At 46.9% G+C, this 27809-nt stretch overlaps 1 protein-coding gene across 1 annotated transcript; it reads left to right on the forward strand.

Moving 5' to 3' along the window:
• Positions 1–8177: 8177 nt before the first annotated feature.
• Positions 8178–27369, forward strand: ccnf (cyclin F). The gene is made up of 17 exons (XM_088936751.1): positions 8178–8250; positions 9683–9837; positions 10672–10778; positions 10971–11038; positions 12084–12277; positions 13834–13887; positions 14368–14472; positions 15506–15583; positions 17366–17517; positions 18110–18274; positions 18866–18989; positions 19686–19866; positions 20595–20682; positions 24883–24982; positions 25597–25733; positions 26008–26168; positions 26990–27369. The coding sequence occupies exons 1-17, from the start codon at positions 8238–8240 to the stop codon at positions 27367–27369; spliced, it is 2262 nt and encodes a 753-aa protein (XP_088792877.1). The 5' UTR covers positions 8178–8237.
• Positions 27370–27809: the final 440 nt, after the last annotated feature.

Consider the following 27809-nt stretch of genomic DNA (forward strand, 5'->3'; position numbering starts at 1 on the left):
ATCGATGAGAGACCCGTCGCCTTTCGTTTCTTTTCATCACACAGCCCTCAGGGAGAACAATAAGAACGTATTGAGCAGCAGAAAAAAATCCAAAATGTGGAGATTTTTTGACATCTCAAGAATTTCCAGTGTGACGATATCCATCACACAGACACCATTCAATAATTTAAATCGTGTCTATTCACTGCATGAAAAGTGCCACATGGTGCATATCTGTACCACACAAACCAGATGTTCTTTTATTATACTCAAATCAGACATTTCTATATATGAATTAGATGAGCTTATTTTGATTCAAACGCTTTACAGCATCCACGGTAGACTGTACTGCAAGTTGCTGCTTGACTCTTGCTTGATTTCTCATTGGCAAACAAGCTTTTAGCCATGAAAAGTGAAATTATTCAAAGACTATGGCCTGCAAAGCCAGCCCCAATTAGTCCAGCCCCTATCTTACAAATGCTTAATTGTCCATAAGCAACAGTGGACAAACGGTGCTGTTTTTACTTTAGATTAGGGTGAAATGTATCCCCAGTCTAGGAGCTGGTTCACCTTATCTAAGTTTCCTTTCGAAGCTATTGCTAAATGGTAGTGATTCATCTGATGTGTATTGCTGAAGCCGGGGCTGCTGGTTAAGTATATTAATGATTTATTAGTCATTTGAATTGTCTCTGAGCCTCCAACACTCACAAAATAGTCTAGGTGCTCTAATATTACGTTTACATCCATATTGCGCATAGTGACAATTTAAGCTGTTGTACCAATACAATATTAATCATCTGTTTTGCCGTTTTTAGCGTTTTGTGATGGTCAGTAGGTATTTTAAATCGGAGGGATTACACTCTGAGCGTCAACATTGAGTACAGCAGATATTTAGTCAGATGCTTGAGCCGGATTGACCCTTGTCAAAAGATACTGACGAAGGAGGGTGAAGGAGAGATTTATGATTGTCCATGTTTCAGGCATTGATTTTTTTTACAGCAGCACAAATTCAGGACTCACTGTGTTGTAACAATGTGTTTCAGATACAAATGCTGCGCTACGTATATAGAATGCGGGCAATATTGCATTCTATATTTCAGAATGTAATCATAAAACTAGACACAATTAGCTGGCACAGTGGCTCAGCTGTTAGCATTTCTGCCTTCCAGAGCTCAGTTCCTGGGGTGCTGTCTATATGGAGTTTGCATGTTCTCCCCGTGTTTGTGTGGGTGTCCTCTGGGTGCTCTGGTTTCCTTCCACAGTCCAAAGACATACGGGTTAGTTATTGGCTTATGAGAAAATTGGCCCTGGTGTGAGTGTGCATGTCTCTGTCTGTCTGCCCTGCGATGGACTGACGTCCACCCCTGGGTGTAATCTGTCTTATGCTTGCTGGGATAGGCTCGAGCTCCCCCATGAACATGAATTGGAAAAAGCAGTTGGAAAATGGATGGATGGAACACAGGGCATATTCAGGACTCTTTTTAGAAAGCATTTGATCAATTTCAACATTAAAATACATTGAAGGCTGTTTGGCAATAGGCGCAAGGCAGGATACACTCTGGTCAGGACGTCAGTCCATCGCAAGACAGAGGACAGACAGACATACACACTTATGCCTGGACCAGTTTTTCTGGTTAGCCTACCAGTATGTTTGTGGATGGTCGGAGGAAAATCGGAGCACCCAGAGGAAACGTAGACAGCACCCCAGGGAATGAATTGCTATTGCTGTTTTTTGCTCAAAGAACTTTAGACAAATCTACTTTTTCTGAATTCCTGCTGACGATACCTGCCTGAATCTTAGTTCGATACAGAGAAAGCGCTCCCTGAATCACTACCTAATTGTATAGTTAGTGAACGACTAATCACCAGGCGAGCTGAATGACGTAGAGGCCATACTCGTCGCCCTCTAGTGGCAGGTCCATGGAAGTGAGAACCGGGCCACAGCGATGGGTGGGCAATGCAGGAGGCCATCAGCCGCACGACCAGCGCTCTTCTGTCTCACAGGCACGTATCATATTCTATTAGAATGGACAAGCGTTTTTACACACTTTAAAGATGTGTAATATTCCAAAATTCCACATAACAAGGATAGATTAGAAAGTATACCAGGTGTCTACGGAGGTCCCAAGGCAGGCGTTCAAGCAAGGCTGTTGAATCTGGCTGTATTCGAGGTGAAATTAGTCCTGGAAGGACCACGGCCCACAGCTGCAGTGTAGGTGGGACTGGCTGCTCTGTGCTCTGTGAAGAGTGACTCCAGCAATCTGAACTTGGCATCGCCCGTGTCCGGCCCACCTGTTCATCTGTATACTCATCTATGCCATTCTGGTGGGTTGCAGGAAAAATCTGAAGATTTAATTCAGACCCTCACTTTCGCAACTCCACTTTGTTGACTCGCAGGTTGAAGGACCCAAAATTGATTTTGGCTGAGCCCCCAGCAACCACTGCTGCGATCCAGCAGCCCTAGGGCACGTGTGATCTGCAGAGAGCACTTCCTACCCAACCAGTTCCATTAGGAATGATTATCATAATTAACGATCTGCACCCAGAGGGTTTTGAGAGCGCAACTCGTTTTGGCACTCTCTTCCCTGGTCTTGGACTCAGTCCAGAAACAGGTCGGGCGCGGTCCCTGTTTTATTTGGTCAGCGGTGGAATCGGAGCAGCCTGCCCTGCCTGCCGAGCAAGAGCTGCCCGCTGCCCTTGCCTGCCAGCCGAGGGCCAGCCACCTGCCAGCGCACCTGTTCCTCCGGCTGAACTTCTGCTCATGCCAGGGGGCTTCGCAGATGTCTGGCTGGATAAATAGAGTATGAGCCACTTCACACTCATGGTCCATTATTATGATACTATGGACTATGGACTGTAGATTATATACTATGGACTGCATACTATATACATGTGCTGAAGTGAACAGTCTATACATATGCTGTAGTAAACACATAGTCTATATATGTTCTGTAGTAAACATATACTGTATACATGTGCTGTACTAAACAAGTATTCTATACATGTGGTGTGGTAAACACATACAGTATTCTATACATGCTGTGTAGTAAACACATAGGCTGTACATGCGCTGTAGTGAAAACACACCAGTTTGCTCTCCTTCAACATTATTCCAGAGCAGATAAGCGCTCCTCCTAATTCATGTTAAGATGAATTATAAAACTATAATTTTTTTCTACATTATTTCTAAATATTGTAAATACTGAGCTACTGTAAACACCAGATCCATTAGGCAACATACACGTTCACCCCATATTTAAACTGCTTTTTGGGAAAAAGAAGGACCACTTTTTCCTGCCAGTTTTAACAGCCTTCTAATGAATATGATACAGAATTTATTTGTCCTACACTGCACTGCGAATGTTAATGTGGAGCATTATGTACCTTGTCTGTGACATTTTGTGTGCTTGGCCCGATATACTTCAGCAGCATTAGTCCCCTCCATTATGCACTAATGGGACGAAAACATTTACCCACGACTGAAGAAAGAGAAAAAAACAATGGCTTGTGCTTCATAGTCAAATAATTCTCGATCAGTTGTCAGGCTCTCTAAATACAACCTGTCAGACACTTCCTACAATGTGCAAGTCATTGCTCACCCACAAAAAAGCTTTCTCGAAGTCTTGACAATTTTCTGAATACTGAAACACCATCTCACTGTGAAAAACAGACGTGATGTCAGAAGTGCTCATTACTCATGAGAAGTATGCATGTGTCCTGCTAAAAATGAAGTACGAAGTAGATCCACGATTTGGATGTGGTGTCCCTGTCTCTGAAACCCCAAGGGTAAGTCCTGATTCTGCTTAGTTTGCTCCTGCAGATATCCAGACTTTCTGAGGGAAGATCTCCAAAATTAATGAAGATTCATTAATCATCATTAATTTTACAGATGCAAAATGTACAAGATGTCAAAAGTACTACTTATTATACATTATTTTTAGATATTGAAAATACTGAGCTGCTGCTCTAAATGATAGATCTGTTAGGTACTCCACTTTGTTCTCCACAGTGTATAAATAATGTTATTATATTCCGTGTAATAATCGATCAGGATTAATTTATTCATGAATGAGGTTACAGAGGATTGCTAGCAGGGTTACACACATTTGAAAATGGTTTCATTTAGTTTTTTTAGAGTAGTTTGCGTTCACACGCTTTTGTAATGATCTTTTGTGAACAAAAGGTGATGCTATTGGTGATCTTCACATACTGTATACATCTGTCGATTGTTTACTTACACCACAGTTTCCTTTAATGGCAGTTGAATCGGGGAGTGGAGATTTGATAGATGTTTTATGACACGTGCTTCATAACTGGTGATCAGCTCTCTGCATTGCTTCGAGAGCCTTGTGCAGCTTTTTTCCTCGGTCATTTAGTGTGTGATTTCAGTTTTCGGTGGACAGAGAATTCTTCTTTCTATTTTTAAGCTAACAATGCTGTGCCCTAGTGCGAGAAAAGACGGCAAGCTTTTCCTGAGGGGACTGGGTTGTGTTGGAATGCTGTATTACAAGGGAATGGTTTGGGATAAGACATGGCACACACACACTATCTCCTGTTTAAAAAGACGGGCAATTAAGAGGTTACATGTAAATCCATCCTTTTACAAAACCAGTCACATTTAACCCTGGTTCTGAAGAGCTGAGGAGTCCAAAAGTTCTAATATTACTGATTATTACTGCTTTCATTGCAAATCACCACTCAATAACTCAGTTAGTTAGGGTTTAGGCAAACAGACTGCAGATAACACCAGACTCACCAGGACTGGAGACCTCTGATCTAAACAGACTGAGGAGCTTCCAGAGTAGCAGGCTGTACAGGTGTGTTTGTCACAGGAGACACGTTTCTTTAACGATGATGCTTCATCATTACACTTCAAGTAACCGCAGCACAGTATGAGAAAAAGAGAAGAATGTGCACCAGGTTTAATGATAGAAAATCACCTGTTGTCAGTATATTTTGGACAGGTGTCCTTCTTCAACTGTGTAGACGGAAATGATGAAAACAATATTCTGCGCAGCGATGTGATGATATCAGAATACAATACTTCAAGATATTCCAAGACTCCCCCGCAATATTGTACACAGTTTTCCTAAAATCGCAGTTGTGATGTCAGTAGACCACTCAGTGTGGAGAGTGTGTTGTTGAATTACTGGGAGTATATGTAACCATCGCCATAGGATTTCTTCTGTCCCCTGAATAACTTCTGAAACAAGATGATTAATTACACTAGGGCCTTTCAGGCATAAAGAAATACATTTGAAAGACTGAGTTAGTGTGAAGGTATAGAAGTGCACGTGAAACACAGTGGGCTCAGAAGATGAAACGGAGTCTCTGAGTTCTGGTGTGCCCTTCAGTCAGTGACTGGAGGGTCCTGTCCTTGGCCTGGAGTTGAGTGCCAACACAGGGAAGGACTTCACCGAATTCTGGTCTGCTACAGTTTCCACCGACCGTCACCCAGGCAGGCCGTTCTGACTGACTGTCACCCAGGCAGCTGCACTGTGTGGGATGATAAAGGTCTATTGGAAAAAGGCTGCAGGGCTCCAGACACAAAAACCCTGCCAGCTCTTTATCTTTTCCAATTTTCTGCTCCTGGGGATTTGATCTATGCTCACAAATAATAAAAATACGCATTTGGCATTTTTGTCAATTTTATTGCTTTTGTTATGTCATTTTAACTTCATTTTTGGATTCTTAGAATATTATTTTATTAACTTGTTTTGCAATCTTCTGTATATATATTAAATTGTTTATATGCACGCATGCAGGGAAGAATAGAAAACCAACAGAAAAAATACATTTTGCTAAGGACAATAAAATAACTAATCATTTTAAAAAGACGTTGTTTTCAACATTTCTGGTGATTATATTATAAAGAATATCACAAATATCTCTATGTGTGTAATAGAGTTCCAGACATCTTCTCTTTCTTCCTTACCCGGTCTCCACAAATTCTTAAGGTAATAATTTTCTTTAATAATGTTACTTCCTTCCCCTTTACTCCACATAAACAAACTTTGACTATGATCCGGCTCTGGGGATGTTTGTCTGAAGCCGTGTGCACTCTTACTGGTCGATACGTCGATATCACGTCAATCCATTTCCTTATCATCTCTTATTACTATGGCCAGTGGCTCCCATCATTAAACAGAGGCGTTCCAGGGCCAACAGACACAAACCCGCACAAACTCCCACCAGGGCCAGCTTTCCCAGCAGGTCTTTGGGCTGTGGGAGGAAATCGGGGCACCTGGAGGAAACCCACACAAACATGGGGAGAACATGCAAACTCCACATAGACAGCGCCCCAGGCCCGGAAATGAACCCAGGGCTCAGAAGCAGCAATGCTGGCCACGGCACTGCACAGATTTTATCAATATTATTTGAAATTCAGGTTTTGCAAGGCACTATATGAGAGGAAACCAATCATGTTCCTATCGAGTTCTAATTTGCAGCACGAAGAGTCGAATATTTGAAAGAATTTTAGCAGGACTCATGGGACACATAGCCCACAGCGACTTTGGCCCTAAGCATCAGCCCCAAACCCACATATAAAAGCCACAACACACTTTTATTGCATGGTCCTGGACATATTCATCACCGCTCTGGGACAGTAGTGCCATACAAATGATTAATATAATTAATAATCTCTTCCCAGAATCAGAAGTGAATCACAGTGCTTAGAGACGTTGGCAGAAGGTTGCAAAAGATCCAGAATCACTTTGGAAATATCTTCCATAATCCTGACTTTTGTCCTGGAAAACACTGCGCACGTTTCCCTCAACCACACTGTACTTTTAATGGCTAGTCTGACACACGGGAGTTTTCCACACATGTCCAACCCTGACCCTTCACGTCAATGTCTTTGATCCAGACAGCATTTCACCATCTGTTTAAAATAATAGAGGAAAGGTAAATGCACGTTAGTGTGTTTTATATACTGGGTGCGTAAGAACGGGTGTTATTTCTGCAGTCTCTGTCGCTCTTCACATCTGTTTTGCTGGAATATTTCGGCAAAATAAGGAACTGAAATCCGAACAGAATCACACTTTACTTTCAATCGGATACACACATTACAGATGGAATTAGAGGAAATGGAACACACGCAGTCTGTCCTAAAGCTGTTTCCGTACCCAAAGGGGTTAGAACACTTTCAGATGGGAGGGGCGTCTTGACTTTTGAGTAAAAAATATTTAAAAAGCGCTTTGCGTTCTGTGATGAGGTTTTCAAACGCACTTCAAAGTGGCTGAGTTAATTTCCATGTGGACAACTGCGGTTATGATTTTGATTTAAATAATTTGATCGTCGCATTGAACAGCGCAGTGAGACATGGCCGGTTGCCTTATTGACAAGACCTTTGTGTACTTAGTAGCAACGTCCAATATATTTTATTTTTGCTAAATCAGTATTTCGTACCGTACCTTGTTGGTGCACAAATTCAATAAAATGTTATGCGTAGGGAAACGTTCAAACGACAATCCGTGATGTGTATTATTATGCGTTTTAAAACGCAAACTTGACGATGGTATTTTTGTCGCTGTGAGCATGCAATCAATCATTTCTACCGTGGATCTAGGACGTGAAATAACTATATGCTAAAAAGCTAAATTCTTTCACACGACCGAGCTTAACATAACATAACATCACTTTATTAGCCCTATACAATTTCTTGCATTAGGAATTCATCTTTTCTCGCCAGGCTCGGAGCTGCAGAACCGCGCCCTGTGAGGCATACCCAAGTCTCCCAAGTCCCTTTAAATTGAGTAGCTTTAAACTCCGAATCATGCACTTCACTACAAATCCCAGAGCTTAACACACCGGGGCAGGACGCGCAAAACTTCCCTCTTTCCATCCAATGACTTGCCTGCGACTTAGAAGCGCGTAATTCGAAATCGCGTTGCCCTGGCCAATCACCATCCCTTTTCTTAGCCCTCCCGTGAAGGCAGCCAATGGCAGGAGCGGGTTCGATTCTCCGCCAATCACGGTGGCCTTACGAGCGGAGTGGGCGGATCGACGGCCCGTCCAATGAAATGACGAAGTTGATGTTTAAACTGGGCGCGCGGGCGGAGCGTCAGGAAGTCCGGGGGCGGGGACTCGCGGTGGAGCTGGTTGGGTTTGAAATCTTAAACTTATTGGTCATCTCCCCAGCTTTAAATTAAACCCACTTTTAAGTTTCCTATCGCAAAAAGGCGCAGTAAAAGACGTTTTAATCTTACATATTTATATGTACATAGTATTTAATTTTTCATTTAGCAACGCTTAAAATGAAAGCAGGCGGTGAGTATAATTTCATTTCGCTGCGGTTTTGCAACTGTTTCAATTTGAAATGTATTTAAATTCAGAACTGTGACCTAAAAAGTGCGGCGATGTTGCATTTAAAATTGCACTGCTCTTGATTCCGTAACGTTAACGATTCGGTTTTTTATACGATTTAACAGTTCCGGGAGATATCTATAACGCCACTGCATTCTTTAAAATATCAAGCATACGTAAAATAGAACTTTTGTAAAATGTATTTTATTAAAAAAAATGAACGAAACTTAAGAATACTGTGAATTACTGTTCGAAAATAGTTTCTGTTGCCTGCATGTTTCGTTCAGATCTCTCATTTTCCTCTCAATTTTAACTCTGAAAATCTGGGGACAGTATTAACTATGGGGGACACTATGCACGGCAACGTGTCCTGTAGTCCTGTATCAGTGTCCTCAGACACTGCTCGATCTGTGCTAATATTACATTACATACCATAAGTCTAACAGCTCGATTAAAGGCGTTTACCAGCTTGCATTGTTGTAAAAGTAAACGGAGGAGCCAGGCTGGGTGCTGATTTTCTGCAAATAATAACGCAGTGTTGCTCATTAATGCCCTGGCAGGACAAAGTATACATTTTGATTCAGGAGTGGGCCAGGAAAGGCGCCGGGGTTATCTTAGCCCGCTTACTGACAAGGAAGTACCGAGGTGGTCGAGAAGGAGGGAAAGGGTTAGTGCTCAGTGGGGCCGGAGGACCGTGCGTGTCTGACGCGTATTTGCGTGGACTCTGTCCCGGTGGTCTCCCCTCTCACGTCCCAGAGGCGCCGGGGGCGTGTGAGGCTTATCCCGCCGGCTTTCGGATCGATTAGCAGATCAGAAACGCGCAACGTTTCGGCTGTGGAGCCTTCTTCGGGTGTGCGGAGGGTGCTCGACGCCCGAAGAAGGCTCCACAGCCGAAACGTTGTGTTTATTTTCTTCTCTTCCCGGCGCGTAATAAACCTTTACTTTGTTGCTCTGCAGCCTGCGCCTGCTGACAGTCCAGTTTATTGTCATACGCACACGTGCAATGAAATGCTCATTTGCATGTGTGCTCCAAAACAACAGCCATCAAGGAGACGCCTGAAATATCAACACGGAACAGCAGCCGCAACAGAGCGTTAATTTAACTCTACCCCCCCCCAGACACCGCTCCCTAATTGATTAGCGGATGGGAGGAATGTCACGCGTACACACGAAGCACCGAGCAAACAGGTGGGACAAGGCTGGGTTTTAATGAGTTTACATCCAAAGGCCCCGTCCTCCGAGAGCGTCCTGTCCACAGGTGGCGGCTGACGGGTTGTCCTGCGCCTGAAGCCCGTGCGGTTGTGGCTGGGGCTGTGCACCAGGGCGCTCACGGCCGTGCCTACGCCGCTGTTCCCGATCCTCTAACCCCGTGCCTGTCGTCTCTCCCCCCACCCAGTGCTCCACTGTCGCTGCCCCAAGTGCTACTCGGCGCCGGCGCGGATGCGGGTGCGCAAGCGGGCGCCCGCGCTGACGCTCCTCGGCCTGCCCCGCGAGGTGCTGCTCTGCGTGCTCAAGCACCTGCCCGCGCAGGACCTGCCCTCCGCGAGAGCCGTGAGTCTGCCCCCGACCCCTCACCCCTCACCCCTCACCCCACTGGTCCACCGATGGCTCCAGTGCAAGAACGGTGTGGGGTACAGTTTCCCATGGGATGGGGACAGGGCACGGGGGATACTGATGAAACCATCTCTAGCTGGCCGGTTCTTTGCTCGGCTTGGCAAATGCCTGGTTTTCCCCAAGACAAGCCAGGTTAGCCTCTCAGGTATCCGACTGGAAATAGGCAAGGACTGCTGCCCGTGTCTACAAACAAACGGAAAGCCGTTTTGTCACAGTTTTGTGACTGTTGCTAATGGCTTTTTTTCCCCCAGTACTGAATAATTGAGAACAACGAGCAAGACAATAGCCAGACAATTTAGACGGTTCGTGTGCTGATGAGTAGTAGCTGTAATCAAACTTGTGCCTTGTAGAGAGGTTCAGTCGCCATTGTGGTGACAGATACCGCGCTACACACGCAGCTCAGCTGTGTTTTAGATGATGCTGTCAGGCCTCCTGAATTTCGCCTCTTGCTCGTACTGGGGGATCCCTGGCGAATCACTTTTTCTCATGTGAAATCTGTGAGCTCAGATCTGAAACCGCCAAGGGGCATTGGAACGTTTGGTTTAGGGACAAATGTCTTGTGATTCACGAACAGCAGGCTTGTCGCAGGGGCGAATGAAGCCTTGAGGTGAGGCCTTAAGTTTATTTGGGGCGTTTAATCGAATCTAATGTACAGTGCATCTGAGGACAAGAGTCATTGGCGCTCGTTCTTGAAGGAGACGGATCTCCATCATTGCACAGCATCCCGATGGATGGGTCGGAGTAAAAGCCTGTTTCTGGTTGTCCTTCCAGGTCCACCCCCTGCTCCGGGATCTCATTGACAGCTACACCAGCGTGTGGGCCAGGGTCAGTTTCAAAGATTCCTGGCCGACGCCTGACAATCTCTGGCTCTTTGAGAGGTAAAGGCTGAGCTCCACATCCGTAGTTTTCAGGTTTGACCTCTCCGTTTCAGTACCTTGTTTTTACTATAGTATACCACAGTAAATGTTTATAGGTGGTCGTTTTGCTTTGTGCGTGGTTATTTCTAGGCTTTCTGGTCAGGGTTAAAAAAAAAACTTTGTTCAGGCTGCTTTCTTTTTTTCTTCACTCAGAGCTGCAGAAAGGGGGAACTTTGAAGCCGCAGTGAAGCTGGGTATAGCCTACCTGTACAACGAAGGGCGTAAGTTAATTAGTCCCTTTCTTGTTATCTCTTGCCTTTTCCCTCATGTGCTTTTGCTCTTAGAGGGGAGCTGCACCCCTGTTTTTAGATTTCGGGGTGAGAAAGAATCAGCATTGATGAGTGCATTTCAAACCGCAATAACAGTAAAATGTACACAGTAACTTGCAAAACCTCCAAATTACCTCACAAAACAGATAACATTTTCAGGTGTGCATAGCGCCTTATTCTGTGATTCAGAAAGAGGCAGTGAAACTTCCCATGATGTGAAGTGGCCCTTTCACACTGTAATCAAGCAGGTTTATGAAAACGCCTCTTTTCATCCAATGGAAGTATTGCTCTCGACTTCCAGACGGTTTTGCCGACAAACATTACTTGTTAACTCGGCATGCAGATCACGTTGGAACATTTCCTCAGTGAAATGTCTGCGGCACAATCTGTTACTATTCACTCATAAATCACATTGCACGAGTCATTACAGGGACTAGTGAGCAGGAAGGGCCGCATCACGCCGCAGTTCTTGCGAGCTCTCGCTCTCGCTCCCTGCTGAGTTCGGGGGTTTGAGACAACATGGTGACTTGCGGTACTTTCACAAGGTGCACGATTTTGTGCTTAGCTCAGAATTTGTACAATGTCTCTACGTGCGGTCGATCGCGATCACAGGGCTCGGCTTGCACCCAGACTTCGCCATCTGAGCCACTCGGACAGCCCGATGAGTGCGATATAGTTTGATTGATTGGTTTGTGACTCTGAAGTCGTTAAATACTGATTATTCCTGACTGTTGTATGCGCTGGCTGAACGCCTAAATTCCAAAGTGTGAGATGAGGATGGTTAAAGAGGCTCCATCCATCCATTAAGTTTCTAACTGCTTTATCCAGAGCCTGTCCTAGAGTAAGGCAGGCTACATCCTGGACAGGACGTCAGTCCATCACAAGGCTGACACAAGGCGTACTCCTCGCAGCTAGCCCAGTAGAGTGCTCAGCCGTGTCTTGTTGGGAGATGCGGGTCTGTATGAAGGAGTTGACGTCTCTCTTTGCGCTCGGGCAGCGTCGACGAGCGATGAGGGCCGCGCGGAGGTGTGTGGGGTCAAGGCCTCTCACTTCTTCAGCCTGGCGGAGGGCCTGCGGGCCTCGGCCGACCCGTTTGTGTGGGTGTTCGTCCGGCCCCCCTGGTCCACCTCGGGCAGCTGCTGCAAGGCGGTGGTCTTCAAGCAGCTGCGAGCGGAGTGCGAGTCCTGCCCGGTGAGTAAAGCGGCTCTTTCTCGCTCGCCGACAGACGGGACAGTGGGTCTGTCTCGCATTGTTTTTCTTTGATCCAATATATTTCAAACTGCAGCCTTTTACAATCCTAGCAATTCATGGTTTCCAGGAGCCTGAACATTTCTGAGCTCTTGATGTGAGATCTAGAATGCTCCATGTAGGGAGAAATCTGTGGTAAAGTTTTTTTTATATTCTAAAAACATCCTATTTTAAAATATGTTTGATGGGTCATGCCCACGTCACCATTTTCTTCAAACTGTCGAACCTAGAAGGTTGGTAACATGAGATAGGTTAGTAACAGGAAGATATTACTTCAGAATGTTTCAGCGCTGATAGCAGCTTGAGTACAAGCAGTTTCTTAAAGTTAATTGTACACGGGATTAGTCAGGGGAGAGTGAGAGAGGTCATGTGGCTCCCTAATCTTCTGTGAATAATTTGGTTGTAAAGAAAGGAACAAGCCCTAGCTGACAAGATGTATCTGTTAGACTAAAGTATGTCAGAGGCAAAACTGTACATTTATAGTTGGAGCCTTTCATCTTGAACCCCACCTTCCAGGCCAGTGCACTCGGCAATAAGTCTTCGGAAGAGTTAATGAAAAGGCGTTGCCCTCCCTCAATGGGAATTTAGCTTTTCTAAACTGGTGACAGAAAGATGAGCAGTGGCTCATCAAATAAGAAACATAAGTGACCAAATTGGCCCGGACTGTTTAAGAAACCTACATAGTTGCACAGATAAGACATAGAGTTCCTCTCCTTGTGCTGTCTTGTGCTTACATTCCAATACCATGTTTATGTTGGTGTTCCAGAGATACTGGTGCCGAAGTCTCTGTCCGAGGCAAGGCGGTCATTGATATAGATATCACTAATTTTGCTCTGCAAATTTTGCTCTTTCCCACAAAGTCTAGGTACACGGTTGATCTCGGTCTGTGAAACCAGCCCTTAATGATTTGCAGTCTTTTACCTGAAAGGTGTTGGGGGGGGGGACTCGGACTAAATTATACATTCTGCCCTTGCAAATAAAAAAAACAACAACGTAAATGTTACAATAATTATTATTACTGCATTATTCTCCTAACCAGGCTTTTTTTTGCTTCAGTCATTATTCAAGATGTGCTCTACAGCGCATAGCTGTCTGTTATTAATATAATTGCCCCTTGTCCAATGCAAGTACATTACAGTATTGTTCTGATGCGTGTTGCGATCATTAGCGCTTTCTGGTGCAGATGGGTAAGAATAATGAACAATAATGAACGTGCATATTTTTAGAAATTTCACATTTCTACCGTCGACTTCTGTGAGCTTGTGGGAGTGTGGAACAAGCTACCGAGCCATAGTACTGAAACCGATACCCTGGTTTCTTTCAAGAAAGAGCTGGTGGAGATCTTTGGATCAATACATTCCCATCTACCAAACGAGCTAGCTGAGCCACATGCCCCCCCTCCCCCCTTGTTTGTAACTATTCTTATATTTCTATTTTTATGTTTGTTTTTTTTTCTGGTCTTGCCACTTCTGAACGATTTCTGTTCTTCTTGGTTGTAGGAAAAGAGGGGATATTTGCTGCACTGCCTTGCTAGAATCCTTCAGCTGTTTGATGTAAGTTTCTTGTTGCCGAGGTATCTGCCCATAGAGATTTTATTTCATGTTTCCTTTTCTCTTTTAATTAGTGTATCCATCCAACATTTTGGGCAGCGCTTTTGACTCCTAGCTGCCCTCTTGATATCAACGGCGCTTGAATAATTTTGCAGCGGCCTGTAGTCTACAAGTCAAGGGAAAACTGTGCTGACTTTAATAACTATTTAAGCTTAGCTCCCGAGAGGAGGGGAGGAGTGTAACTCTGTACTCTCACGAGAGTTGCATTATCGATGAAATTACCTCTGCTGTCCATATTCAGAGACTGGTGATGCCCTAATAGCATTAATTTAACAACATGCGCCATCTCCTTTTCTACTGCTGATCTATGACCTCTTTGTTTTATTGTGGAAAGTTTTTGTCTTGGTGGTGTTGGAAATATGCTTCAGCCTGCCCTTGCGGTCGGTGTTTCTGACTCTCGCGGGCTGTGCCTTGGTCTTGCAGGACGAGGAGAAGCACAGAGAAGCCCTGAGCATGCTGGAGGAGTCCTCCCGACACGGCTGTTTACAGAGCTCCTACCTCCTGTGGGAGTACAAGAGGAGGTCGGCGGTAAGAGTCCGATTGCGCTGCACCGACGGGCTGGAGGAGCTGAAACTGTCGGAATCCCCCGAGGCATCGATAAAGTCGGCTCAGGGGATAACTTTAGTGACAGTAAAACGCAAAGCCGAGGGCATGAGGGAGGAAACTGTGTGGGAGTTCGTTTAAAACCGAGAACGGGAGGCCCTTCTTTACACGGAGGGTGGCGGGAGTGTGGAACAAGCTGCCCGGCTAAATTGTTGAGACTTATATCCTGCCTCCTTTCAAGAAAGGGCTGGATGAGGTTCTTGGATCAATTTGCTATTAACTTGTGCATAACAATATTCTTATGATTGCAGAAAGACCTGCCTGATAAATTAAAAGCCAGCATGCACAGGGGTTGAAGGCATTGAAGGCCCAGCTAACATTCTGAGTTTGTTTTTGTTTTTTTGCTTTCTGTCTGTCTGAAGGTTGTTTTAATCTTGTATTTAATCTAGGGGCTGTGTAAGGCTCAGTGTGGTGCTTTTAGAAAGGGGGGGCACACAGCTGCTGGAGTTTGTTCCAGCATAGCTCTCAGTTGCACAACTAAACCCTTAATTGACTTAATAATGGAATCACTTTGATCTGTTTGACGTTTTGAGCTCTTAAACCCGCTGGACGTGGCCTTTTAACTGTTTCACTTCACTTAGTAACCCAGGATTCCTAAGCTGCAGTTTGTTTTTTCCCCCCCACGCAACGACGTTCCAATGAAGCAGCTGGAACTTAAGGTGCAATAATTAAAAAGTAGCCTCCAGCAATCCTACGAGTCTAAAAACCAAGAGTTCTGTTAAAGTTGAGTCCGTTCAGGGTTCAGTTGTGAAACTGAAGCTCAGCTGGCATGAAAACCAGCCAGTGTCTGGGCCTTCGGCACTGGGAATTCGAACCCCTGACCTAGATTGTGCACTGGCGTTGCCTGTACAGCAGATCTGGTTAAGAAGAGAGAGGACATGGCCTGAGGGAAGACCACAAACAGGGGATTTTAAGAAATGCGCAGGTGTTCATCGTCTTCCTGGTTTCTTCCCTCCAGATGGGCGATCCTGGCAGGTACCTTCAGTGTCTCCGGACTCTCAGGGACTACGCAGCTAAAGGCTCCTGGGAAGCACAGGTAGGCAGACGCAGAAAAGATGCAGCCTCACGCTGACTGCTTTCTGATGCGCTTCTTGAATAAGTGGTGCCCTATTGGCACCCGAGCCTATTTTAAGGAGTGAATAGGAAAAAAAAAAGTGTGCTTTTTAAGTGTTGTGCAGCTGCCAACAGGAGTACTCGCCATCCTCTTTTCACATGAGAGTCTACATTGATCCGGGGGAGCGGAGATATTGGTGTGGCCCGCTATTGGAGTCCTCGTTAACGCACCTGAAGTCAGAGTGTGGGAACCCCTGATTGCATGCGGTTCTTTCACTGTTATGACTTGATGTGCCCTGTCGCCAATGTCACCGAAGCCTCTGGGGATCTTAGCTTGAATGTAACTGCTGGCGCGTTCCACCTTCGGAAGGCTGATTAAGAATTCCAGAGGGAGTTTGCTCTCTGCCCGACCAGTCGGTGGGATAAACAATCTGAGAAAACCAAGAAATGTGCCAAAAGCACATTGCACACAGAGAGGATAAAAGCAGATGAGGCACTTGTTTATTTCCCTGTTTGTGTAAGTGGTTCCACGCGCTGAGAGAATGCCTTCTAATGTGTAATTACAGTGCTTATGACTGCAGTTAAAGAGACTCGGGATGGGATCTAAGGGTAGGGGCTCTGAGATTAATGCTGTAATCAGCATGCGTGTGTCAGTAATCAAGTGCACTCCTCTTGCCCTGGGGCCGGGTCTTTTTGCTACTCGGCCAGACATAAGCTTTGCTCCTGACATTTGCCAAGCTCACCGGGGCTATAGGTTGATATTTCGAAAATAGTGATGCAGTGCTGACCCGTGTTCGCAATGCGTGCGGAGAAGGGCTGCATGCTTGACACTTCCTGATACGACTGAAGCATGGCGATTGTTTTAAATTCAAGCCGCCCACGGTAGTCGGCCTTGTTTCAGCAGGATTTAGGAACGGGTGGAGATGAGACGGCAGAAGTGACTGCGGATGGTCCGTCAGTTTCTGGGTAGTGGAGGAGTGATTCTGGGTAATTGAGTGGAGTCACTCGTTGTTTGGGCCTCTATTTCCTGCCAGCTGGTGTTAAGGGGACAGGGGAAGGGTTCGGTGGTGATGTGGCATTAATGAGACTATTCTGCTCCAACCCGTCAATTTGTGAAATTGTCATGGTGCTGTGAAATCCTGCTTTAGACCACCAGGCTATAATTTTCAACACAGCTGCGAAATAACAGCTACGCACAGAACCGCACGTCTCCTGGGCTGAGCATTCTGACATGTGGGGAGCCTAGCGCTCGGTCTGTTTTTTTTTCTGTCCAGCCCCCGGTCATTGGGATCTCGGATCTTCTGATCAAGACTCATGCCCAGGGGTTGGCACGATGGCGCAGTGGTTGGCATTGCTGCCTCGCAGCCCTGGGGTTCAGTTCCTGGGGGTGCTGTCTGTGTGGAGTTTGTATGTTCTGCCTGTGTTGGCGTGAGTTTCCCCGCGCAGTCCAAAGACGTACCGGTGGGTTAATTGGCTTCTGGGAAAAGCGGCCCTGGCGTGCCTGTGATGAACTGGTGTGTCACCCGGGGTGTACCCCGCCTTGCGCCTGTTGCTTGCTGGGATAGGCTCTGGCTCCCCCGTGACCCTGAATTGGACGAAGTGGTTCGAAGATGGATGGACTCGTGGCCATTGTGTGTCCTCCGTGTTGCTAGAGCCTCCGGTTTCACTCGCACCTGCTGACTACCGGCTTGCCCGCGTGACCGGATGCTTCCTGGTCCGGTGCTGGAGCTGTTGGTAATCGGCCTCTCCTGTTCTTGATCCCCAGCTGGCGCTGGCCAAGGCATGCGGAAATGGCAACCAGCTGGGCCTGGAGCCCAGGGCCTGCAGCGAGGTGGTGGCACAGGTCTTCCTGTCCTCTACGCCCTTGCACAGGAAGGGCATGGCCATGCTGCAGAAAGGGCTGAACGACACCATGAGGTACAGACGGCAGACTGGGCAGGGGCACCTTTCATTACTCCACTAGTCCAGTCTTGATGAAGGATTCCTGGCTGGACCAGTCCCAGTTCACTGCAGATACTTATCAGTCACCTTAAATACTGCAATTGATACAACGCTGCATTGCAGCCTAATTATTAAACGCTGTGCAGTATGTTTGAATCGTCCAGTCAGGTAAATTGTGCCCCCCAGATAGAAATTAGTCATTGGGGATTTTGGGGAAAGATTGGTCATCGTTGGGGATTGCTCTTTAGAATAACATTTGCACACTGCAATAGTGGAAGGTACTATGGTAGTGCACATATTTAAAGCTCCATTAGTAAATGAGCTGTAAGCAGAAGCTAATGGAAATGGCTGGAGATTGAGTAAATAGCTGTATGCATCTAAATTGTACAGTAGGGAACAGGTCCCCTTTTTCTTAAGGAGAATAAAGTAATATTGAATTGATGCTACTGACAGCACTGAACATAATGCAACTAGCACTTCTCTTGTAGTCAGACCTGACGTTATTGAGGCTGGTGGTATCTGGTAGCATGATGTGTTCATTAAGGGCGTTCTATGCGTGTGGCTGCAGGTATATCCTGGTGGACTGGCTGGTGGAGGTGGCCACTATGAAGGATTTCTCCAGCTTGTCCCTGCATGTGACGGTCAGCTGTGTGGACCGCTACCTCATGCTGTACTCCGTGCCCAAGGCCAGACTGCAGCTGCTGGGCATCGCCTGCATGGTCATCTGCACCAGGTGAGGGAAGAGCCGTCTTGAACCTTCTCCCTGACAAGGCAGATCCACCCACCCAGTTTCTAACCTCTTTATCCAGTACTGTCGCGGAGGAGCCAGAGCCTATCCAGGCAAGAGATAGGCACAGGGATACACACGCACTCGCACCCAGGGACAGTTTTCCCAGAAGCCGCTTAACCTGCCGGTATTTGGACTGAGGGAGGAAATCGGAGCACCCAGAGAAAACCCACGTGGAAGAGGGAGAACATGCAGACTCCACACAGACAGTGCCCCAGGTCTGGAATTGAACCTGGGGCCCTAGCGCTGCGAGGCAGCAGTGCTAACCCCTGCACCACCTTGAAGATTAAGGCATATCTTAATGTCAGTTTAATGCAAAACTTGCTGGAGCTGGATCCAGGTTTGAGGAACAAATTGGTATTCAGACTCATGTCCAATAAGGTTTACCCAGAAGTCCCTGCTGCTTCCCACCGATATTTTAGCCCTGGTTATGCTGTGGAACATGTGATTCATCTTTTCCTTTGTTTGATTTCCGTTTTGTCTTCTTATCCTTCCTGGGTTTTTCTGAGACCTGTTCTCTCCCCTCTCTCTCCACAGGTATGTCAGTAAAGAGATCCTGACCATCCGAGAGGCTGTGTGGCTCACAGACAACACGTACAAATATGAGGACCTGGTCAGAATGATGGGCGAGGTCATCTCTGCCCTGGAGGGCAAAATCCGAGTGAGAATCCATTTTCTTTCTCTTTCTCACTTAAATATTCATCACTTTAATTCTCCTGTTCCACACGTAAGAATTGTTTTTATTTCCAGAATTTAGAATACTTACGGGTTTGACCTACATATTTCCAACACCACTGTGAGGTCATTGCTTTCCTGTGTAGAGCTTCTGCACGTTTCGAACCTTGGCAGTACATTTTTCTGTGTTTATGGAGGAACGTCATGCATGTTGTCTGCTATTGTAGAGATACCACTTGTGAGATTAATGACCTTGAAGAAGCCAGACTCGGTGTTTAAAGCGCAGCGGTGTGACCAGGCCCTGTCTGTCTCCACTGTGGACGCAGACTCTGTGTTTAAAGCGCAGCGGTGTGTCCAGGCCCTGTCTGTCTCCACTGTGGACGCAGACTCTGTGTTTAAAGCGCAGCGGTGTGTCCAGGCCCTGTCTGTCTCCACTGTGGACGCAGACTCGGTGTTTAAAGCGCAGCAGTGTGTCCAGGCCCTGTCTGTCTCCACTGTGGATGCAGACTCGGTGTTTAAAGCGCAGCAGTGTGTCCAGGCCCTGTCTGTCTCCACTGTGGACGCAGAATCGGTGTTTAAAGCGCAGCAGTGTGTCCAGGCCCTGTCTGTCTCCACTGTGGACGCAGAATCGGTGTTTAAAGCGCAGCGGTGTGACCAGGCCCTGTGTCCGTCTCTCTCGCAGTGCCCCACGGTGGTTGACTACGGGGAGGTGCTGCTGTCCCTGGCTCCCCTGGAGAGGAGGACCGTTCATCTCTTCAGCTATGTCTGCGAGCTGTCCCTGCTCTACACCAGCCTGTCCCTGTACCCCCCCGCCCGGCTGGCCGCCGCCGCCCTGCTGCTCGCCCGCGTCATGCACCGATACGGTACAGCCCCCCGGGCTCCTCACCCTCGCTGCAGCCAGCCCCCCGGGGGTCTCAGCATCTGCTCTTGCGCCCCCCACCAGATATCGCTATTTAACCTTAAAATACCTCGGTTTGAGGTATAACAAGAGTTATTCTGACATGCCCGTGCTTCATTTGTGTTTTCATTGATTTACCTTCTTAAAATATCCTGGCCCGTCTCAGTCCCCCAGGGGATGTGAAGATCCCAGTCTCTATCCTGAGCCCACACTCTTTCCTCCATTCCTGGTTCTTTTCCCACACGATGACACTGGCCGTTGCAACGATGTAAATCGTAGGTGAAGGCACAGTAGGTGCCTTAACGGATTGGAGACGCAAACTAATATGTTCTTCTGATTTTACAAGCTGAACTCCTTTTTTGACTTATTTAGAAACAAGTGATTGGATCTCTTATCTTGGTCATTGGGATTTAAGGTTAAGTGATCTGGAAATATAAAAGCTCCCTCAGCAAGAGCCCCTGGAGCTGTGGGGGTGAGGTGTAGCTCTTCGCCCCGAGATCCAGCGTGGGGACCTTGAACAGGTTGTTCCCAACCTAACAGAAATGACTGCTAAGAATTTGGGTTCCAAAGGGAGATGCTTTTCAGATGCACGTGAAAGATGTTAACTTTCACGCCTCCTCCCCGAGCCCCGATATATGATGAGTCCTTAGGAAAAGCCTGCACTGATTCCCAGGTTTTCTCGTGTCTGTGTAGCTCTCCCCTGGACTAGCCACTTGTCGGAGTGCACTGGCTTCAGCCTGCAAGACCTGGTGCCCTGTGTGCTGAGCCTCCATAAGAAATGGTGAGTAGCAACAATCGTGTCTCAATCGGTTTTCTCCTGCATGAAATTTTTAGAAGGTGAACAGTTAGGGTGTAAATTGTGGGGGTTATCTTTTTTTTTTTTGTAAAGCGCATTTTGTCTGGCACTGAAAAGATATCTGCTAGCAAGGTTTGGACTAGTTTTTCTTTTAATACTCGCAGGCCTTTTGCATAATAAAAAAACTTCCCTGGAAATACAGCACACCTTAATTCATTATTTCTACTGGTCTGTCTACTTGTTAGTTCCCGAAGGTGTCTGAATCGTTAAGACAACCTTTCATTGTCACATCCGTCTTGGCCAAAACCCCTGTCTGGAAGTTTAGCACAGCTTATCTGAATGAGAGAGCTCAGTCATGGATACAAGATCCGCAAAACTGATATTGGTTTGCTGATCGTATAGACAGTTCATCCATTTAGTTTTGGGGAATAAATGCTTTATTCCTAAATCAGGTTAAAAAATGAATTTTTGAACTGAAATGTGAGCAAAGTTTAAGAGGTTTTATTCCGCCAGTCTCAGAAGTGCCCGATTTTTGGCCCGGCTACATTTAGAAGTGCTTATTTTAGGAGATCTAGTCCTTGTTGGAAAGCCCTGTTGTCCTGAGAGCTGCTGACTCGTTTAGCAGTTTTCAGAACCTAAAAATGGTCATGTGCTTGTGATAGCAAAGGTAATGAGAGTCAATCTGAGATCTGTAAAGTCTTCATGCCTTTTGATCTCTGTTAAGTAACTTTCACCATCAACTTGCAGTGTAAGTGTAACAGTGCAGTAGGAAAAAAAGCTGATCAGGCCTGTGAAAATCCCTGCATAGTGCGAAAGAAGTCACATGCTTTAAAAAAAAAAGCATTTTATGAAAATTGTTGAATTGTCTAAAGATATATTAAACTGTATCTCCAGCACTGGTAACGTAATTCACATTTGATATTTGAATATTGCACCGATTGTAGGTGAAAATCTAATTTAAACATTTCTTAGCAGTGTGACGCTAGATTGTGTATTTTTAATAACGCCTACTCAAATCCGGGCCGAGAAAAATGTCCGCCCACGTACAGTATGTTTCATCACTCGTAGATCAGGACATCGAGATTGCTTTCTTTGTCAGGGCTCTGTTAATATTTGTTGCATATTTTGTGCGTATCTTGGCTTTGATGTAGTACACCTTCTGGAGGATCTTACAGCCTGTTACTAACAGACCTGTTTCATTACATGTGCCTCTTGTACCAGAATTGAAAGCACTTGACACTTTCCTCCATGACCTTTCTGGAGCACGGTGTTATTATTGTTCCTGCCATTCCTCTGTGAAACCGTGCTGCTTGGAAAAACCTGGACTGAGCGCATAAGCATTAATCTATCTGGATTAATACTAGGACTATCTGACCCAGCCTGGTAATTCCCTGTAGGCTGAGTGTACTGATGTGGTTTTAAATTGATACAGACTGCCGCAGAAAAACAAACTGAAAAAATTTCCTTCTACCCTTTTTCTTTTTAAAAAAAAATTATTGTAGGGAACAGATAATACCATTTTAAATACAGATGACATTACACAACAATCCTTTTATAATACAAGCTTACCAGTTTACATCACACATGAACATTTTTTATTCTTATCTGTTCCCTTAATAGTTTGATTATTTTGCTTCTAACCAAATTATATACATTCAAAATAAGAAGGATATATACATTTTTTAATGATTTATGAAGAGGGGAAAAAAAATGTAGATATAAATTATTAATCCTGGTTTCAGTTATTCTATATCTCCACAAATGCGGACCTTTAAAGGTTTAATGTACTTAACTCGCCTTATCTACCCATTTTCTAACTGTTATTCAGTACAAGGTCACGAGGGGGCTGGAGTCTATCCCAGCAAGCCAAGGGCAGAAGGCAGGGTAAACCCTGGATGGGACGCCAGTCCATCGCCAGGCACACAGACAAACACACTCGCTCACACCAGGGCCAGGTTTCCCAGAAGCCAATTAACCCACCAGTAGGCGGGGGGAAAACTGGGGCACATGAAGGAAACCCATGCAAACTAGGGGAGAACATACAAACTCCACTCAGATGGCACCCCAGGAGCTGAACCCAGGGCCCCACATCTATGAGGCAGCAATGCTAACTGCTGCACTGCCGTGCCTCCCAAGAACTTTACCGTTCAAGTTCATTTGGAACTTGTTAAACCAACAGTCTTGGTACTGTCCTGTTTTATGGCACAGCACTCTATGTGCCACTTTGAATACTAGCAGCTTTCCTGTTGAATGTACAGCATTCAACAAAAAAAACAAGTTAACCATTCCTGTTACAGAGTGCAAGATGGGACTACACCCAGGATGGGAACCTAGGCCATGTAGAAACTGTATTAACCAAGTTAGCATCTCTTTGGAAGCCAGGAGGAAACCAGATTTACCCCATTGAGCATGGAGAGAAACGTGCAAACTCCACCCAGAATGTGCTTCAGTCTGCAATTAGTCTGACTAAGTTACAGGTTAATTCTTGTGTTTCCTTTATAACTGTGTGTAAAATGCTCGAGGGGGGAATGTGAGGTTAAGAGGATTGGTCTCATGGACTGCAGCTCATGTTTTTCTGCAGGAAAAAGATTCTAAATTAACTGCTAGGGACCACTAAAGGTGTTGAAAGCATGGCTCACAGGCAAGCGAGAGCTCTGTGTCAGAGTTGAAGCGAGTGACAGTACAGCCCCCACGAGAGTCATAGGAAGCATGTGTCACAATCTCAGTGGTGCGGCCACATGTCAGCCTTCTGATTTGTTGGCAGAGCCGAGGAGCTCTTTCAGCCTTACAGTATTTTTTTTTCCTTGTATGGGAAGCTGTTTTAACTTATCGTTAGCAGAAGTTAGCACAGCATAACTTTGAAAATTTGCAGTGCCTTTGTGAAATGTTACGTTGTGTTAAGTGTGGGAGGCCTTTGGGAGGGCTTCCTCGTACACATCTGTGCAGGGGTGTTAGACACTAGGACCGCTACTGTAGTTACTGTATTTCATATTACAAGCATTAATTTCCTAAAAGCCTCCACAGTTATTTAGAATAACTCTGGCTGTTACTAATGCGGCTTAGTCTGTGTGAGCAAACGCCAAGCTTGTCGTTTAGAAGTCACATTTACATTGATCAGGATCCTCGGAGTATCTGAGCACAGCAGCTCATGGTACATTTATACACGAGCAGCTCTTAAGAAGAGATGTGGAGGATGTTCTGCCACATTTGCCAATAAAACGTAATGAATTCATTGTCAGGTGTTCCTCTTCATTAATCTAATTTATTCCTCTCTACGCATCCACACAGCCAGCAGGCAACTGTTTGAATTACAAAATGCAGATCCATAAGATCCACTTATCTTAAGTGGCGGCTAAGATTACAGGAGGAGACTGCCACATTGTGTCTGTAGGTGGGGAGCAGCGGTTGGCGTTGCTGCCTTGCGACACTGGGGCTCAGGGTCCAGCTCCTGGGGTGCTGTCTGTCGGGGGTTGGTTTGTTCTCTCTATACTCGTGTGGGTTTTCTCCAGGTGCTCCGGCGTCCTCCCACAGTCCCAAGACACACTGGTCGGTTAACTGGTTTCTGGGGGAAATTAGCCCCAGTGTGAGTGTGTCCTGTCCAGGGTGTACGGTTTGTGCTTGCCGGGATAGGCTCCAACTCCCCCGGGAGCCTGAATTGGAAGAAGCGCTTGGGAAAAACGGATAGGTGGATGTTTCTGTATAGAAGAGGGAAAAAAAACTGGAAATTGAAAAGCGTCAAAGATTGTCGCACAGCAGCGCGAGTCTCGTCTCTCCACCGATTCCCCTTCCGAAAGAGAGCCATAGGGATTGATCTGTCCGCTACTTATAAAGGTGAATTTGACGTTTCTAGTAGGCACTTTCTAAAAATCCCTGTATAGGAGCAGTTGCATAAAACAGCAGGCTGTTTGGGTGTTTGTAGCCCGTTTGGTCAGTCTTAGGGTAAGAAGGCCGCTATACAGGAGGCTTGGTTTCTCTGTCTCCCAGCGCTGAGCAGCACCTTTGTGAACACGTCTGAAAAGAAGGTGTTTTATCGAACCTCAGCTGTGCTGTCGCAGCTGCTCCTCCTTTGACAGCTGGGGCTTCTCGAGTGCTCCCCCGGCTTGTGTGCCTGCTGTGCACCTGTCAAGGGGTATCTCCGAGCATACTGCACTGCATAATTGCCCTCCTGCTCTGCCTCCCCCGCAGTTTCCATGACGATGTCCCCAAGGACTACAGGCACGTTTGTCTGACGGGGGTGAGACAGCGGTTCGAGGACGACTCCTACCAGCAGATCAGCAAAGAGAAGGTATTTCGTTTGCCTGGTATTATGATGCTGTCACCGCGTGTTCAGGTTTCCAGTAAAGAGCGCAAAATAGATGTTGCTTTTAATCGATGCCTTATTATTTGGATAAAGGCAATTCTAATTCCATCTCGGTGTTAGTCTTTTCCCCCCCAACTTGAATTTCCTGTTCCGTGAGTCCCGTGCCACCTAACTAGACTAAAAGTTTCTGCTTACACCCGTGTTTGAAATTGAGAACGCAGCGCCTGTTTTTAACCCAAGGGTGGTGGGTGTGTGGAACAAGCTCCTCGGCTACATTGTTGAACCCCGATTTTTTCAAGCAACTCTTGGATCAATTAACTACTAACTACCAAACGGACTAGATGGGCTGAATGAATCTCATTTGTAACTTTTCCTGTATTCTAAATGAATCCCTCCCGCCCACAAAAAACAGGGTAAAGGAATACATGCGCTGAAATGCCTGTATCTAAGCGAGGACTTTTAATTACCGTTTGGGATCAAAGCGAGTCTCTTACGGCCACAGCAGCACGTTGGAGAGACGAGGCTGGATCTGGCCAAGACAAGCTGTCCGTCCTTGGCTGGGAGTCTTGCTCTGAGCTCGTCCGGTGTCTGTGTTCCAGGTGATGGAGTTCAGCGAGCTCTGCGCAGTCCTGGAGGTGAGGGAGGAGGACCTTGCCAGCCCCCAGCCCTCCGTCCCCAACTCCCAGAGCTCCGACATGCACACGTTCCTCTCCTCTCCCGCGGGCAAGAACAAGAGGTGAGGAAACCAGCGCATCCCAGTATGGCAGTACTTTCCCTTGGGCCAGACACCTGCAGAAAGGCCTGGTCGATGAACGATCTGCATTCAGAGCTAAATGTCTCCTTACAGATTTGAAATCCATAATACAAATTTAGATCTTTAGGCAAAGGATCAAGAAAAAAAAACATTGCCTTCTGTGTTGGGTGTATTATTTTACAGTTGCCTTAAAGGTAAGAAAAGGGCATGACCCCAGACTTCCGCGAAGCCTGAAAGCTGCCGTTTTGCCTTGCAGGAGGAGAGAGGACAGCGTCCAGTCGGATCGGTGCACGCCCACTGCGGAGCTGTCCACTCAGGAGGAGATGCTGCTGGGTGACTTCCTGGACTGGAGCCTGGACACCTCCTGCTCCGGGTACGAGGGCGATCAGGAGAGCGAGGGGGAGAAGGAGGGCGAAGGTGAGCAACCCGTCGTGCCATCTTGGGACATCTTTGAATGTCCTAATCATTAAAGGTCCTGAAAAGACATTTGGAATTGAGGGGATGCACGGCGCAAAAAGGTGTTTCAGAGCTTGCACTGCTGCTCTTATTTCTTCTGTGACGGAAGTCAATGAAATAGGCGTCTTTAGCTGCTTTGATTCTTGGCGTGTCATTTGCCAAACCGCTTTATACTATATGGTGTCACGGGAAGCCGGAGACTACCCGGCAAGCAACGAGCACAAGGCAGGGTACACTCTGGACGAGGCGCCAGTCCATCTCAGGACAAGTGCAAGCCAATCATACATGGGGACAGTTTGGAGGCCACGGTAAGGGCTGAGGGGGAAATTTGGCTCGGACACCGAGATAACTTCCTACTCTTACTGAGAAATACCCGGGGACCTTTAATGACCACTGAGATTCAGGACCTCGGTTTAACGTCTCATCCGAAAGAGGGCGCCTACTCATGTATAGTGTCCCCGCCAGTATGGGCATTAAGACCCACACAGACCACAGGGTGGGTGCCCCCTGCTGATCCCACTAACGCCACTTCCAGCAGCAATCGTAGCTTCCCAGGAGGTCTCCCATCCAGGTACTGACCAGGCTCACACCTGCTTATCTCCAGTGGGTAGCCAGTGGAGAGCTGCAGGGTGATTTGTCTGCTGGCTCTCTTTGTGAAGTTTGCAGACTAAATGTTTTTTCTTCTGTGGAATGAACATGGAAGGCCTGTCCTTTTGAGGATGTCTGAATGGCTGCAGTCTGATCTGCGCAGTGCTGACCGTTTGCCTGTCTGCCCTCCCCAGTGATGGACCCCGCTGTCGTCCTGGAGCTGCCCGTGCTGCCGGCGGAGGGGGAGGAGCACTGCCGCGCGCTCTCCAGCGACGAGGAGAGCGGCTCGGGGGAGAGGGGCTCTCCTGGGGTGAACAATGAGGAGGAGGAGGAGGAGGAGGAAGGCTCGTCGAGGACTCGAGGCCTGGCCTTCCGCTCCCTCAGCCTGCCTGCCGGTGACCCGGGCTCGGCACGCTCTCTGGTCCGCGGCGCCGGCCCCTTGGCGGGCGGGGACCACGGCGAGCTCCCGCTGGCGTCCCGCAGGGCCCGGGCCGGCTCCCGGCGGCAGGTGAAGAGGAAGAACGCGGCGGAGCACAGCGGAGAGGACGCTGGCGCGGGGTTCCTCAGCCTCTAACGGCGTCCAGCCGCCACCGCGCTTGACTCGGAGCCGCCTCTCCCGACGCGCTTGACACAGAGGGGAACGGGGGAGCGGATCAAACCAGGAGACTCTCTTCCACTGCCGCGACCCGGTTTGACATCCTGCTCAGTCCTTGAGTTCAGCTCGCGGCCCAGATCCCTCAGAACCTCGCCCGATGTCACCAGCGTGGATCCACTGGGATCTGTCTTCAGCAGAGCCCGCGGTGCCTGATTTTGGTTCGGTCTCCACTTCTGTTTACATCCGAGACAGCGTTCAGATCGGGTTCATTCAGGCAGCACTTTCAGCAGCCTGGAGGCGGAGGTTCTTTTTTAACTTGAAAACTGTATTTTTTTTTTTAATTGTTCCTGAAATTGGGAATCCTTTATAATGTAGTAGTGTTGCAGGGCCTCATACAACAGATTGTATGTAACAGATGT

This window comes from Atractosteus spatula, chromosome 18 (assembly GCF_055471065.1).
Source record: "Atractosteus spatula isolate fAtrSpa1 chromosome 18, fAtrSpa1.hap1, whole genome shotgun sequence".
Taxonomy (NCBI): Eukaryota; Metazoa; Chordata; class Actinopteri; order Semionotiformes; family Lepisosteidae; genus Atractosteus; species Atractosteus spatula.

Excerpts from the sequence above, each read along its gene's own strand:
- ccnf (XM_088936751.1), top strand. Across the intron at positions 12,278-13,833 it reads CGGAGTGCGAGTCCTGCCCG|GAAAAGAGGGGATATTTGCT; the intron begins GTGAGTAAAGCG and ends TCTTGGTTGTAG. Across the intron at positions 18,990-19,685 it reads CCCTGGAGGGCAAAATCCGA|TGCCCCACGGTGGTTGACTA; the intron begins GTGAGAATCCAT and ends TCTCTCTCGCAG.